Source organism: Lepidothrix coronata, unplaced genomic scaffold (assembly GCF_001604755.1).
Source record: "Lepidothrix coronata isolate B3197 unplaced genomic scaffold, Lepidothrix_coronata-1.0 Scaffold46, whole genome shotgun sequence".
Lineage (NCBI taxonomy): Eukaryota > Metazoa > Chordata > Aves > Passeriformes > Pipridae > Lepidothrix > Lepidothrix coronata.
Window position 1 is genome coordinate 3640667 of NW_016690226.1, and position 15703 is coordinate 3656369.

A 15703-nucleotide genomic window follows, 5' to 3' on the forward strand; every position below is an offset into this window, starting at 1 on the left:
TTTCATCTCTGCTACTAGTACATGTCCTATATAAGCCACTTCTGCCCACTTAAGTTTTTCCTACCATGAACAAAATAAGGAAACTGATCTTGCATAGAACTAATAATCTGGGTTTTTTGGCAGTTCACAGATGTGCAACAAGATATAGTAGCTCTGTGCAGGCATATCGATCAGAGCTATTTAAGGAATTTTTACACTATACTGGTATGATCCTTCCAATTTTTGCTTTTTCTATTTCCCCAATGCTCAACTATTTTTTTCTCCTTTTTTTTAGGTTTTAAATGCTGAAGACAAAAATCGAAATTTTATTCACAGAAAATTACTCAGAGCGATGGTCCAAGGTGAATTTTTGATTTAAAATTAAAGACAGGCAATTCTTGCCTATAAGCAGTTATTCTTTACAAGAAGAGAAGGATCCTTGCCTCAGTTACAGATTGTTGTGGTGATTTGCTCTCTGATAACGTAGGCACATTAATAAAGTTGGTGTTTTCCAAGTAGTTGCAATGCTGCCTTTTCCAGTCCAGGCAATCATACATCAAACGAGCAATGTGTTCAAACAGCACAGTACCAAATGCAAGCTACGAGAGAAAATACAACGGATGAAGTTTGCATATAAAAGTGTCATGCAATTTAGTGACATGAGTCATTAGCTCTTTAACCAGCAGCTCTATATCTGTTTATAAATTTTTCAAAAGATTTTTTTCTTCCACTAACTCAGAATGCTTTGTAAAGTTATTCTAAAGCCTCCCCATTTTTATTTGCCTTAACACTGCCAAACCACAGTATGGACTGTGTATTGCCTAACTGTTTTAGTTTTTATAAAGTCTAACTTGTCTTAACAGTAACTGTTCATGGTCTGCTATCTTGCATCTGCCATCTTTTTCAGATGGGAAGGCACACGAGAGGAAAATTAAAGTATTTGGTTTACATAATATGTGTCTGTTTTTACTAGTGATCAAGCTGCAGCATATTTGCAAGGCAACCCCACCCTAGAAGGACAAAAAATAAAACCCCAACCAGGTAATCAATGTCATTTCGTAATATTTTTTATCTTTCTGTTGCTCTTTGAAAACAAAGAAAGCCTCAAGAACTGCACTCTGGAATCCATACTTGTGAGTGAAGCAATGTCAGCATACTGCCCAAATGTCCAAAGGGAGAGCACTGTATCTGCAAAAGTCTGACAAGGAAAGAATCATGGTTCTTGAGGTCATGTACTGTGGTTTTCACCAAACCTTGGAACGAATAAAAAGAATAATAGCAACTGCTATTTTAAATGTGAAATGTTTTTGTACAAATACCAAAACCTTATTGGAGACCACACGAAACACTCAAGTTTCAGCAGGTTTAATATATGTATTCTTCCCCTGTACATCCTAGACATTATGGAAAGGATAAAATTATTACAATTTTTAGACAATTTCTGTCAACAGTCCTTTTCTGTTTCTAAGAGGTGGTTAACAACATTGGATCTCTCGATTTTAGTTTCCTAAAATAAAACATAGTAAAGAAGCACAGCTTACATAAGGCACTAAGTACAATAATGGATCTTTAAGAAGTACTAAGCATCTGGTTTCTTCAACTCCGTGCCTCTTTATGGCACTTGAAAACAAGCAGCTCAAATCACTGATCAGTTATGGAATACTTGCCTCAGTTTTCATAACATTTAAAGACCAGAGGAGATACTTGGGAAAGAAATTCCATTTGTGAAAGCAGAATTTTCATTAATATTCTTGCACCTTTGTTTTCCCAATTAAACACTCTTCTGAAGAAGGGGTTAGTATAAAACCTTTCCATTCATATATTACTTAAAAGATATCACTAGAGCACATAAAAAAATTCATTAAAATATTTGAGTGTTTTGACTCCGCAATCTTTTAAACAAAACAAGATTTTTTTCAAAGTCACAAGTAACAAAAGCTGATGCTACTCAGTGGGAGACAAGCAAGGTTTAGTTTAATTTCAATCCTGTGATTCAATTTGCTTGGTCCCTCCTCTTCTCAGGACAGACTTAGATGCTTGTCCAAAGTTTTCCAGGTCTAACCATTAGTGGCTCTTGAACAAAGAAAATATTTTTGAAAGTATTTTCCTTTCTAAAGATCTCAAATCTGAGAGTAGACCACTTGCTGTATGCAATACTCTATCATTTTTATATTAATGTCTAACAACTTGAGTTTTCCTTCTGTAGATCTTGGATTTCAGAGACACAGCAAGCTTGGACTCAGAGACTCTCCAGCAACTCCACAAGAGCAGACTTATTCCATTCACCTATGATTTCAGAACCTATATACTCCCCACCCATTTTTTTTAAAGTTACACATTTTTATACTTCTTCAGAGCTCATGAAAGCTACTACAATCTGTTGAAACACTTTGAGTGACAGATCATTTTTCCTTTAATTCAGCTATAATATAAGTGCTTCCAGGATATTCATGAGTAGACTGTAACATGTGATTATGGGGAAGATAAAAAACTTCTTTCCCAAAGGAGCCTTTGCACTTTTAAAATTTTACAAAGAGTATAATGATAAGCAATATTATAAGTAGCAAGCCTATATGTTTCCACAATTAAAGCATGTTTAGTGAATGCCTTGGAAACTGTTTTAAAACTGTTCTGCTGTGGCCTACAATATCAAGACACTCCAAATCAGATACTTTTATTCAAAGGACTCCTTGTAAATAAATGCTGAATAATCTTGTTGGATATATAGGAAATAATTTTTGTTCAAGATTACAAATATACTAACTACAGTGGTTATGTTTCAGAGAACACTGAGATAAAACTTCTGGCATTTCCAAATTGTTCTTAAATGTTACAAAACCCAAAGCATGCCATGCATTGTGAAAAGAGAATGTACTGACCAGCATTTCTCTGTCAGACCAATCAGTGGGAAAGTCACTTTCCTTAACTAGGTGATGGAGCCTGGCAACATCATACAGACTTGATCCATGCTTTCCACTGTTCAGAACTGGCTCCAGGTATTTCCAAAATGTTTCCAGGTCTTTGTTAGCTTCATCTTCCTTTATTTTCTCTGTTTCTACAACTAAAATTTATAAGTATTAGACAAATCATGGTACATCTCCCTTTTACATAAAGCACAAATCATATATTAGTCTTCTGTACTGCTGAAATACTCCCATCCTCAGTCTCAGCAAAACTCTGACACACAACTTTGGGATTAAAAAATTCCAGGACAATAAAATCTCAGTAAAATATGGTAGTTCTTTCAGAAAAAAGAAGAAAGAAAAAAAAAAGGGACTCCGCCCCCCCAATTACACCCCCACATCTCTCCCCCCAAAGTAAACAATAGCAGTGAATGTTTGAAACCTAGGAAATGTAAAACTCCCAGGTTGCACTTTTACAAAGCTGCCAGCACATATCTTGGTGAACCTGTTTTTAAGTACAGGGTAAGCAAGCCTTATAATCACAATTTTATTGGTTTGGAAATTGGGGCAAAAGAAGATTAGTCACAGTATGACTATGAAGCAAGCCTAGAAATTGTATGGTTTCCATTTTTGCTCCATGGTAATGATCAATTTTTGAAGATGCACTATCTACAGTGAAAAAAAAAGTTCTCTGTTAATGCCAACCTTACAATCACATTCTGGAATCTAAGATCAACCATACTTTGATAGTGTAATTTAATAAGGACAATAAACCTGCAATGACTTGCTTTCATTTGGACTTTAGCCCTTCTAAAGCCTAAGTATGAAGGCCAAATACTTCACTTGTATAATTCCAGTGGCCCTGTGCATATGAAAGGTACTAACAGTACTTGCCTTGGTAACTTCACAAAATGAAAGCCATTAGGGGATGAAAATACCTGGGAAGGAAACGAATATGAAAGCTGTGGTCCCTAATCCACGATTCTCATGTATTCATGCTAAGAATAATAGAAACTGTGTAACATAATTGCATTTACAGCTTAATGGCTTTCCTTCTAAAAGTTTCTTCATATATTATTGAAATGATGAACCATTATCTGTTTTGTAAACCATTCAACTATGATATACTTGAACTAATGTCTTCTCCAAGGCATGATGAACTATACCTGTATCACTGCTGACAGATGTTTGTCTTAATATAAGACAATTATATGTCTTAATATAATCTTATGTTTGTCTTAATATAATCTTAAAAGCCTCAAAGACTCAAAATATTTCTACTCAGCCTTCTCCAGGAATTCACTAACCTCACCTGTGGACACTTTCTTCCTCCTACACTGCATTTTCCCCATTGCAATTTAAACTCTTAATTTTCTATCCTAGACTTTTACTAGTTTGAAGACATTTATAATTCCTCCACTATATCATTCAGCCTTCTCAAACTTAAGGATAACAATTTCATTTTTAACTCAATAGGAAAAATTTTACAGATCCTTAAAATTTTTGTTTACTGTTGTTTGGAATTTTTCTGATTAGCACATATGTTTTACAAAGTCTTACCTCATCATTGATTTCTGTGGTAAGATTTTTTCAGGTATTTTTTAGAACATACTCTCCTTTTTAACCTGGAGATGGTATTCAGTTTTTAGGGGCATAGTGATATTGATGACTTACGTTCATTTGTGTCATTAGCATGACAGCTTATCTTTCAAATCCAGCCATGTGCTCCTTTGCCTTTCTTTGTAAATTAATTATTCATGTATAAGCATACTATATTGTCCATATTAAACAGAACAGTCAGTTTTTTCCAGATTATTATTCTCTATACTGTCAAGAATATTTTGCATTTGAATCACACCCCATTATTCCAATACCCATGGCAATATCGAATGGTCCCAGACCCAGCACCAAGTCCCTTAAGTCCACTCCATGCATCCCACTATTTGATAGTAAACTTTTAACAGTTACTCTACAGAGGCCAAGAATTTTGAATAATGCTGCACCTACTATACATTTACTTTCATCTAGACCTACCTTGCTCACTGCGGGCCATGTGATCCTTATTTAAATCCAAATATACAACACACACAACTACTGTGTCAGAAGGTCAGCATTTCATTTTATAAGGAAATTAAACTTGTCTGACATGATTTGTTCTTGAACAGCATACACTAGCTGTTACTCATCTCCTCATTTTTTTAAGTGGTTAAAAATTATTTCTTCCAGTATTTTTCCAGAAACAGAAATTAAGCAGATTACAGTGCCTTGGCTGTGTTCCTTTCCCTTCTTCCTCACAGCTCTTTTTCCACTCTCACTTGGTCTTTATGAGTTCTCAATTGTAAATGAGAGTGGCAGGCAGTTCTTTAAGTAGAATACAATTTAAGTTAATCTGAATCAGCTGATCTGAAAAGTTCTCTATCTTACACTCAGTTATTTTAACTATTACTCCACAATTTAAAGTTGAATCTTTCTGCTATCAGCATTAATTGTGGTTAGTTGTAATCATCACCTGTTTGCAATGGTATTTGCAGTGACAACAGATTAGCCCTCCCACAACGCACATGACAGAAAGAGGTACAAAAAGCCCTCCCAAAACATTAACCACTGTCAGCCTTCTCAGGACCACCTCCTTACAGTTCTTTCTCTGTGTTGAGCAGCAGACAGATATTTTCCTTGGTACACCTCCTGCATTCCATTTTGTGTCTCAACATTTCCAATTCTGTGCCAATCGGTTCATAATAAACATATATTCTCATTCCTATTGACCTGAACTATTTCTAATTCTTAAATGCTTCCTTATGCCTGAGGTCCACAAAGAATTCATGGTTTAGCCAAGCTGTTTTCTTACTATGCACCCTATCTTTTCTTAGTAATGAGAAAAACTTGCACTACTACCTGTAACACTACTTATACAAGATGCTGTCATCTATATTCACAATTTTCCCCCTTCAAAATATTTTATTTACAAATTATCTATGTTTTCTAAAGTCTTCCTGCTATTATACATAAAAGATAAAGAATAACTTTGGAAATATTTGGGGAAACCTGCCCCTGCCCTCTCACTCCCAGCAGGTGTTGTAAATCAAATGAAAATAAAGCAACCACGCTTTTTGCTCTTTGCACTTTCAAGACCCATTAAGACATTACCCTTACATTTTACGAATTCTAACAAAACTGTAAGAAGCTACAAATTATATTTTCCTCTCATTCTCTTCCCAGAGATAAGATTACTCAAAGAACAAGGTCAAACATGGCATTACTTCTGAGTCCATCCATTGGTCTGTGATTACCCAAGTCTCAAAGGCTACATCTACACAACTTGTGTTAGCTCACCTTGGCACCTTTGGGGACAGATTCCTTACTGCCCATGCAATCTAACATGCAGCATTTGCCATGGGGCAGTATGAATATGTCATAGTTAACACAAAAGGGATAGAAAGAACAGCATGCTCAGACAAGTTTACCCTTCACAACACTCATAAGTAAATGGTTTGTATTCATCAGTGGTCAGAATGGCAGTGAGTCACATCATCCCAGCCTTCAGCCTTCCAACATAATCAACCTTCATAACCCCCTCTCCTGGCCAATATACTTTGCAGGATGCAGTTCCTCTTATTTACTGGGCTGGTTATGCCATCTCAACAGTGTCAGAATCCATCACAAAGAATTTTTCAGCACCACAGAGGAAGTCAATATGCACAGTTATAACTGGAACCACAGTAGTCGAAAAACACATGTATGAACAATTAGAGCTACCAACTCAGTTTTTCACTTGCTTATCACAAGACTCAGACTTGGATTTAAAATAATTCAGGTCAGAAGGGACCTCAATCTCCTGCTCAAAACACGGTCAACAGGAAACCCAGACAACAGGCTCAGTCTTGAAAACCTCCAGAGATCCCACAACCTCTACAGGCAACCCATTGCAATGCTTGACTACCTCTGGGGTAAACTCCTGAGCTTCCACACCTCCACTTATATCTTGCCAGAGTCTTCCATTCCAATTACAGAATTATTTACACTGAAAGGAACCTGTGGGGGTCATCTGGTACAATGCCTCTGCTTAAGTAGGTTCAACTAGAGCAGACTCTCCAGGCCATGTCCAGATGGCTATTGAGTACTTCCAAGAATGAAAACTCCACAACTTCTCTGGGCAATCTGTGACAGCATTCAGTCACCTTCACAGTAAACAAGTGTTTCCTCATCCTCAGGTAAAACTTCCTGTGTTTTAGTTTTTGCCATTGCCTCTTGTCCTGTCACTGACCACCATGGAAAAGAGCCTGGCTTCCTTATCTTTGCACACTTCCTTCAGGCATCTTTCTTCTCCAGAGTAAACATTCCCAGGCTCCAGTCCCTTGAACATATTTGTGGTTGTTTGATGCACTCTCTCCAGTAGCTCCATACCTCTCCTGTACTGAGGAACCCAGAATTGGACACAGAACTCCAGGTTTTATACTCACCAGTGTTGAGTATAAAAGAAGGTTCAAATCCCTTCACCTGATGCAGCTCTGATACCATTCTCCTTGTTTGCTAGAAAGGCACAGTTCTGGCTCACATTCAGCTTAGTGCCACCATCCCTGAGTCCTTCTCTGCAGAGCTGCTTTCCAGCCAGTCAGCCCCCACCACAAATTGGTGCAGACAGTTATTCCTTCCCAGGTGCAGGACTTTGCCCTTGTTGAATTTTATGCCAGCCCATTTTTTCATCCTGTCACGGTCCCTCTGAACAACAGTACATCCCCATGCTCTTTCAGCCACTCCTCCCAGTTTTGTATCATGAGAATACTTGCTGAGGGAATTTTTCTGATCATTTATGAAGATGTTGAGCAGGACTCATACCACCGATCCCCTCTGATAACCTCTGGGCCAGGACATTCAGCCAGTTTTCAGTCCAATTCAGTGTTTGCTTATCCAGCTTCTTTCTAAGGAGACAGTGCCAAAGGTCTTACTGAAGTCAGGACAGACAATATCCACTGCTCTCTCCTCATCTATCAAGACAGTCATATTGCCATAGAAGGTTATCAGGTTGGTTAAGAATGATTTCCATTAATAAATCCATGCCAACTGACCAACTTCTTGTCCTTCAAGTGCCTGGAAATTGTTTCCAGGCTTAGCTGTTCCATCATCTTCCCAGATACTGAGAAGAGTCTGAGCGGCCTTTAGATTCCTGAGTCCTCCTTCCTACCATTTTTGAAGATGGGAATGACACTTGCTTTCCTTCAGTCCTCAGGCACCTTTTCCAACTGCCATATTTGTTCAAAAGTAATTGACAGTGGCCTTGCAGTGACATCACAGCCAGCTCCTCAGTAAGCCTGAGTGCATCCCATCAGGTCCCATGGACTTACATATGTCCAGTTTGCTTAAATAATCCCTGACCTGATCACCTTCCACCAAGAATCTTGTTCCAGATTTTCCCCTGTTTTTGGACCCTGGAATTTTAAAAGGCCATTCATGATCACAGCCACTTTTTTTCTTCCAAAGTCCTTTAGCCACTCCTCATAGGGTGGCTGTTTGCTGGACTCAGTAGAGTTTATTAGTATCTTTCTTGTACTGCAGAGCCCAAAACTCTGTTCTCATGAGAGCCGAGTAACAGGGAATAATAATAATAATGGCCAGTCTTCGCGAGCGAAGATTTGGGAAAGGTCATTGACCCTTCGAGCCCGCGCAGTGGATTTTTTAGGTGAGACCCAGCGTGCACTGAACTAAGCCCACCCTTTAATCCTGAGGTTCATCTGCTGGGGCCGAGCAAGCTTGGACAGTGGCAGTGAGGTCCTCAGAACGTAGGTTTGTTTAGAGTGACCTTCTCTTAGATGGATTGCCTCACAGGGCTAACGAGCTCCATCTGCCCGGGGGGCTGGGAATCGAACCCGGGTCGCAGCGGTGAGAGTCCTGCACCCTAACCACTAGACCACCAGAGGCCCCAAACAGGGAATAACCACTTCCCTTAACCTACAGGCTATGTTACTGCAGCTCAGTATGGTTGGACATCACTGGTGACACATATTTGGCTGGCTGTTAAACAGGATTCCAGCTCAAGAGAGGTGTTACAGCCTGGGGACAGCTGAGGAAAATTACAGAGCGTTATTCTGTGGCATATTCTTCTGTGGCTGGGGACACAGTTCCAAAGTAGCCAGTTGTGTGCTTTCCTTGAAATTACCAAATGAGCCAAGATTTCTTAGCAATGAACCTTCCTAATGATTCAGAGAAGTACACATTTGATAAAACGTTCTTTGGTGGCTGCTGGAGAAAACTATGGCTGCAAACACTGCCTACTTAGCCAGTCCCTCTTTCTGCTGTCCAGTTTTTGCACTGGCAAACCATTTGGTTTGGTGACCAATCAAAGGCAATACCATTTTGGCACTTGTAAACACAGCTGCTCACCATTAGCATGCACAAACACAAGGCACAGAGAGGGAGAAAAACACAGCTCGAACAGTCTTTCCTTGGATATAAAACTATCTCCTTTCTATACAATTTTTTTTTATGACCAGATTACCTTCAGATGAAATTAAAGGCTCTCCTTGAAGTGCAGTTTCTTCCAAGTGTATCTGCAATGGCTTGTAATTCTCAGAAGAAATTTGAATTACACTTGAAATGTTAATTCCAAGCTCAGCCATCACAGGTAACAGCTGAAGGTTGTGGAAATCCAAAATTATAAAGTAATGATGGGCACCATCATCTGGTTCATCATCTGTTCAAAATACAAAAAAACCAGATTAGAGCAAGGCCATTCAACAGCTAAACAAAATTAATTTTTTTCTTGACTATATAGAGTAATGTAAATGAAGGTCAGTTCTTTTATAACTTCATTGGGAAAATTACATATAAGTTCAAAAACATTATGTGCATTAGACTGAAGTCTTCTGCACCAAACCATCTAGAACACAGCAGGAAGAATACAAGTCAGAAATAATAATTGTTTGGAGAAGCACCAGGAGAAAAACTGGAGAAGCTGATTATAATCAGAATGTCGTAGCAGCATTTCTGTGATCGCTTCTCTCTAAGGAGTTTAGTGTCAGGACATACTCACATGCTCCAATGGTAGTTTAAGCTATCCTATTTCATTCTGTATAAAACTGGCACACATAGACTAAGTTACTGTGTCTTAAATGACCAATTACATGAGTCAAAATAATTTCAAAGGATTAGCTGCAGGCATGAGCTGACTCACTGCTGAACCTGCTCAACAGGTTCATGTTTACTAGGTGTGCTTCCTGTCAAAATCCTCATCAGCTGGTAATACTAGCTCACACTAGTCCTTTTAGCTGGCCAGGGGCATATCTAAATTCATCTTAGAGTGCAGATGAGAAGTTTCATTGAGTGCCTGCTCTGTTTGGGCTTATTAGTTATGTAGAAATATGCACAGTAACATTTCACTACCAAAGCAAAAGGTTAAGCATTATATAAGTAAAAATGAGCCCTCTAGAAGCTTGACTCTAGTCTAAGTTTATTGTATAGTTTCCCTTTGTGGTCTACGGAGAAATACAGATATTAAGATAAGTACCAGAAGATTTCATTCATCCAGTATGGTTATTTATTTTAAGTCATTAGAAACTGCCTGCTGAAGGTCCTGTATCTCTTCATTGATTCTGAAACACGCAGAGTTAGTGCAGGCTATCCTGCACTAGAAACCAAATGCAGTTTTATATTCTCTTTAGCATTAAGATTCTTTCTTAAGCCTACTAATACATCACACATCTAAGTCCTTTAGCCACTCCTCAGCTCATGGGACTCATGCATCCAAGGGAGAAAAAAAAGGTGGCCTAGCACTAACATCTACCTGTACTCAGGTTTACAGCCAGGACTGTGCAAATGCTGCTACTACACGGAGCAGCAGGCTCTCTGTTGGTTGCAACATTAGATAAACATAAAAGAACATACAAATTTGGAGAAAGACTGACTGAGGAAGCAGCCACCACAGCCCACCACATATATGGCATAAAGCAAAAATCAAACCCAGAAGAAAACTAGCCCATTATATACCTGCTAGCACTGAAACTGAAGTATGTAATTTGATGTCTCATTTACTGCAGGAAGAAAAGGCATAAGCACATACAATTACTGAATATTAATAATTTCTAACAAAAACCCCAGATGTCTGTCCAGTCACTTACATAGATACAAAAATTCCAATGCATACATGATGAAGACTGCATGCCATTAAAAAATTATAATTATGATTAGGCTAATAATCATGACAAGTGGATAATAATCACTCAGTTCTTATTATCAGTGACTAGTCCATACTCAAAAGAGGAAAGACATCAATGCAAGTAATCTCTAGACTACTCAAAAGCAGAAATATTTAATTTCAAAAAGGTGATAATGTATTAGGAATGAATGATAAAATGACTGTTAGCTACCAAAACTACCAGATACAGGCTGTCTTTGAGTTCAAGGCATGGTTGTTTTTCTTTTTCTTGATACAGCTATATTAAAACAAATATAAAGAGGGGAGGTTTAGACTGGATATTACAAAAAATTTCTTCATTGACAGGGTTTTCAACTCTGTCAGTCTGTTATATTTTATAATACAAGGAGAAAGCCACCTCTGGATACTGCTACATATACTTATTCTGAAATCTTTCTCCAAGAAAGGTTTTCTGTAGGACTTGTTTAGCTACTTTCTTTGGGTGTTATATATGCTAAAACATTTTGATATTGACATGTTACATGTATCTTATCTAAGTTTTATTTCTTGGACTGCACAATCTATCCTAACACTGAGCAAAACACAGTGCCCTCTTGAAATATGAAGCAGCAGTGTTTTGATATTGGCAAATAGATCTTGAGTTTTAAACGTGGACAAAACAAAGTACTCCAAAGCTAGGTTGCAAGACTTCTAGTAAGTTCATCTACATTTTTTACATACCAATGTATTGGTCTTTCTCTTCCACTTCTCCACGTCGTTGTTTCAATTTGGTGTCCTTTTTAGCAGAGGCTGGGGCTGCTGACTTTTTTCCTTTACTTTCTTTTTCAGCTGCTTTGTCAGGAGGTTTAGCTTTTTCTTTTTCTTTTTGTTGCTGTTCTGCCTGACAAGATGAATAAACAAAGTTGTCATTGTAGCCTTTGCGCAGAACAAAGGTCAGACTGTTGTAAAACTTCAGTGATTCAGTTTTTTTATTGTAATACTTTTCCCCCTCAGCCCCTATAATGTTGACGTGGTGAAGCTGTCTTGAACATCCTGCTTTCTGCTGCTCAAACACAACATTTAGTTTATTATATTCTTACTCAATCATAGTAGTAAGACTTCACATTAAAAAGGAACTGCAAGAGCTAGTCAGACATTATACCTGCCAAACTAACAAAATGCATACGGGTAAAAAGATGAGTAAAGAATCACTGTGCTTTAGTTACTGCCAATACAGCACTTGCACCAGCCAGAACCCTTCCTTGGATTTAAGGGAAATAAGGCAAAAATTCAGTATCTGTTAAGTCTTTAACATATCTGTTACCACTCTTGAGTATGGTGTAAAATGGTACCAGCACTATTTTTATTTGATATAAATATCTGCCTACTATGAACTAGAACCAAGAGTCTTGTGCTCAATTCACACAGGATATTATTCAGCCATTCTCATTATTTTCAAACAAAAACATCTACATTAAGCTCTGCTTGGTAATTTAAGAGTAGAGGACGAAAAAAAAATTTTGTAAGTATCCCTGAGCCTCACACTATAAATCCATAAAGTCCAGAGTCAGTCTAAAATTAAATTAATCCAAAACATATTAAGCTAAAGTGAGATGTTGTAGAGCAAGAAAGCCTCCACTTTATTTTTACCCAGTAGAAGTACTACGTCCAGCTATGCAAAAATGACATTTCAGAATTATAAAGCTAAATTAAATAAAATAAAAATGTATTAACTTAACTTACAGTTACAATCCTGCTGGTGTCACTTTAGTGGCTATTAAAGCAATGAGAAAAGCCTTTCATGCAAATGAGAAAGGGCAGTTAACTCTACACAGTTGCTTTCCCTAGATCCAGATGAAAAGCAGACTTTCAAGCTGTGGAATTTGTATTTACTTCAAATTCAAAATCAAAGGAGAAAATATTTTCCTGCTTTTTCCTTCCTTCATGCATTCCCTTTCTGTAAAATTTACAAATGCCTTCGACAGATTCTTGAAACTATTTGCACTGTGAAATGAAGGATTTGGAGGCTTTCATTATTTTCCTTCAAATTTGTTCCACTTTGGACATTTCAAACAAAAAAATTTTGATAGCACTTCTTTGAACTCTAAGCTGATGAACACACCAAACAGAAGATATGATCATCAGGCCATAATCAACTTCATCTATTGCATCTGCATAATTTTAAATCATCCTCAAATAAGCAGAGACATTTCTGGACTTGCCAAGATTCTAACCAAGAATATCACTTGACCAGGGAAATAAAATTAGAGTTACAAGACTAATCTTGCCAAATCAAAGCTAAAGACTCCATTTTAATATTGAAGTGCCCAATCTTTAAACTTTTAAAGTTTACTTATCAGAATTGACTAGTATCGAAAAGCCATTTTTTCTTGATTCACTATAAATAATCTGCTCTATAGCTTCAGCCTCTCAATTTCTCTTCAGATAGAAAAGACACTATCTTCTCATACTATTCATATATTTATGTGTCTTATGTTACCATTTCCTAATCAATAGTCTTCTGCGGGAACAGGACACAATTCTCATTTAATCATCTAGCATTTAATGTTATCGTGGTTGTGTGCTATACTTCATCCACCAACTATTCCCACAAATAGAATTGTTGATAAAAAAATTTACAGACTTTTCAAGTATACAGAATCCATTAAACTGCTTTCTTCTTGCGTCTTTTACATGCACAGACTGCTCAGGTCTCCATGTCATCTCACTTTACACTATAGTTCTTGATAATTAACAGGGTAAACTTACTGCAGCAATTATACAGCTCTCTGATAATGGTGTTCAGTTGCATGAATGTTTGCTCGAAAAGGACTGTATCGAAACCAACTGTTCAGTAAGTTGCTGAAAGGTACCACTGACAACTTTAAAAGACATTAAAAAGCAACTAGAGGTCTGATCTGTGATTCTGTGCAAGTTTGGTGAAATTCCTCCTAGAACACATAAGCAATTTGACTGAGGCAATCTTGGAGCTAGTGATGATCTTGGAGGACATATGGAAGCAAGTTTTGGGAATACTGGAAAATGTGGTACTCAGTTCTGAGAAGCAGATTTCAAAATATGTACTATTATGAGAGAGTTCAAAGGAGAGGAACATGCATAATCAAAAACTAGAAACCACGACATATATTTGAGTTTGTTTAGTTAAATATGTAATAGATTTCCATAGAATGCAGGGTAAGAACTGTTGCCCCCATACCCAGCGAGAAGTGACGCAGTAAAAGGTTTAAACAAGACTATGGTTGATAAGACCAGAAACCTTTTCCAAACAAGTCCCTTGCAGACATAGTTCAGCAGTAATTACTGAAAAGCAAAAGCACAGCAGTGGAAAGTTTTAAGAAAAGGTTCAACAAATATATGCCAGGAATAGTTTATGAAAATATTATTCTGCCTTAGTGCCAGAGGAGGGAAGAGATAACTTCTCCAAATTCCCTTCAGAGAGGAGATTCTTAACAATAACTTCTTCATAGTGCTTCTATCCTGGACACTTCTCAAGTAACAACCTCTCCTACCTTTACTTTAGGAGAGATATATTCAGATGAAGCCAGTTTGTAGCTCTATTTTCTATTGGACCTAAGACTCAGATAAGCCATTACTAGCTCTCACTCTAGCAAAGAGTTCTTGCATAGTATTTTTAATTTTCTCTTTTTTTTTCACTTTCTCACTCGCATTTGAGTAATTGACAGCTTCATCCACAAAATCTAATTAACTTAAAAAGATATTTCTAGTCACATTTCTCTTCAATTACAGTTCTATGAAGTCAAACATGAGAAGAAAGCTGAATTTATGGAAGCAACACTAGAAGTGTCTTCAAAAACTTAATTAAGCATCCTCCCCTAAGGCATTCTGATGTACCTTCTTTTCAGCTTCTCTTCTCTGAAGGTCCTTCTGTTTGAGACAAAGCAGTTGAAATTTCAACAGCTTTCCAGTTAGTGTAACAGGAATTTCTGCACCCCCATCCAGAATGGCTTTGGCTAATTCTATCACCTGCAGAGGGAAAAAAAAAAACCCACAACAAAACTATTGCTCCATTTGACACACACTTTGAATGATGAAATGAAATACACACATTGTACAATGTGTGGGTCAAAACGGCCACACTTCCAGGAAAACAATGTATCAGTAAGATGCACAGCTATTCTTTGGTTCTGAAGACCTCAAATGAAGTCCTATCAGCTACAGTATGAGATAAAACTAGAATAGAAAAAACTTCCACAATTTATGCAAAAATCAATAGACACAGAATTCTCACAGGAAAATATACATTTTTTTAGATTTTAAACAAAGAAGCAATGTTGAGCAACTACTTATTATAAAGTAATAAATTAAAAAGCACGTAACAGCAGATCAAGGGGAATAGTTTGGAGTACTGTTTACAAAGTGACTAGTGTCTGAGGCACTAGCTCTGAATGAAAGATAAAAACTTCTTGAAGGGAATTTGAGAGGGTCTGTCTTGGTAAAAACACACCCCCTCCCTGTGTAATTCTGATTCTGTTGGTATGCAGCCTAATTGGGGTGAAATAAGGCTATTGAATTTTCTTAGGGTGATGACAGCAGCGGGAACATACAGCTGCATTGTCCAGATGTGTGGCATTGACAGGCTGTTTTATGACTATGTTTTTTACAGCTTGTTTCCACTAAATTTCATACAACTCACTAACATCTGGGCCGTTTT

General features: G+C 37.5%; 1 protein-coding gene across 7 annotated transcripts in view; it reads right to left on the bottom strand.

Moving 5' to 3' along the window:
* SPAG17 (sperm associated antigen 17) overlaps positions 1-15703 on the bottom strand; it is a 98065-nt gene that overhangs the window by 60853 nt on the left and 21509 nt on the right. For 4 of the 7 annotated variants that reach the window (XM_017814732.1, XM_017814737.1, XM_017814733.1 and 1 more), the window contains exons 4-8: positions 14884-15015; positions 11752-11911; positions 9376-9570; positions 2859-3040; positions 423-578 (exon numbers count right to left, since the gene is read on the bottom strand). In XM_017814732.1, coding sequence (XP_017670221.1) covers positions 423-578; positions 2859-3040; positions 9376-9570; positions 11752-11911; positions 14884-15015 — 825 coding nt within the window. The remainder of the gene's footprint in view (positions 1-422; positions 579-2858; positions 3041-9375; positions 9571-11751; positions 11912-14883; positions 15016-15703) is intronic. The other 3 variants (XM_017814736.1, XM_017814735.1, XM_017814734.1) reach the window with 2 other exon arrangements.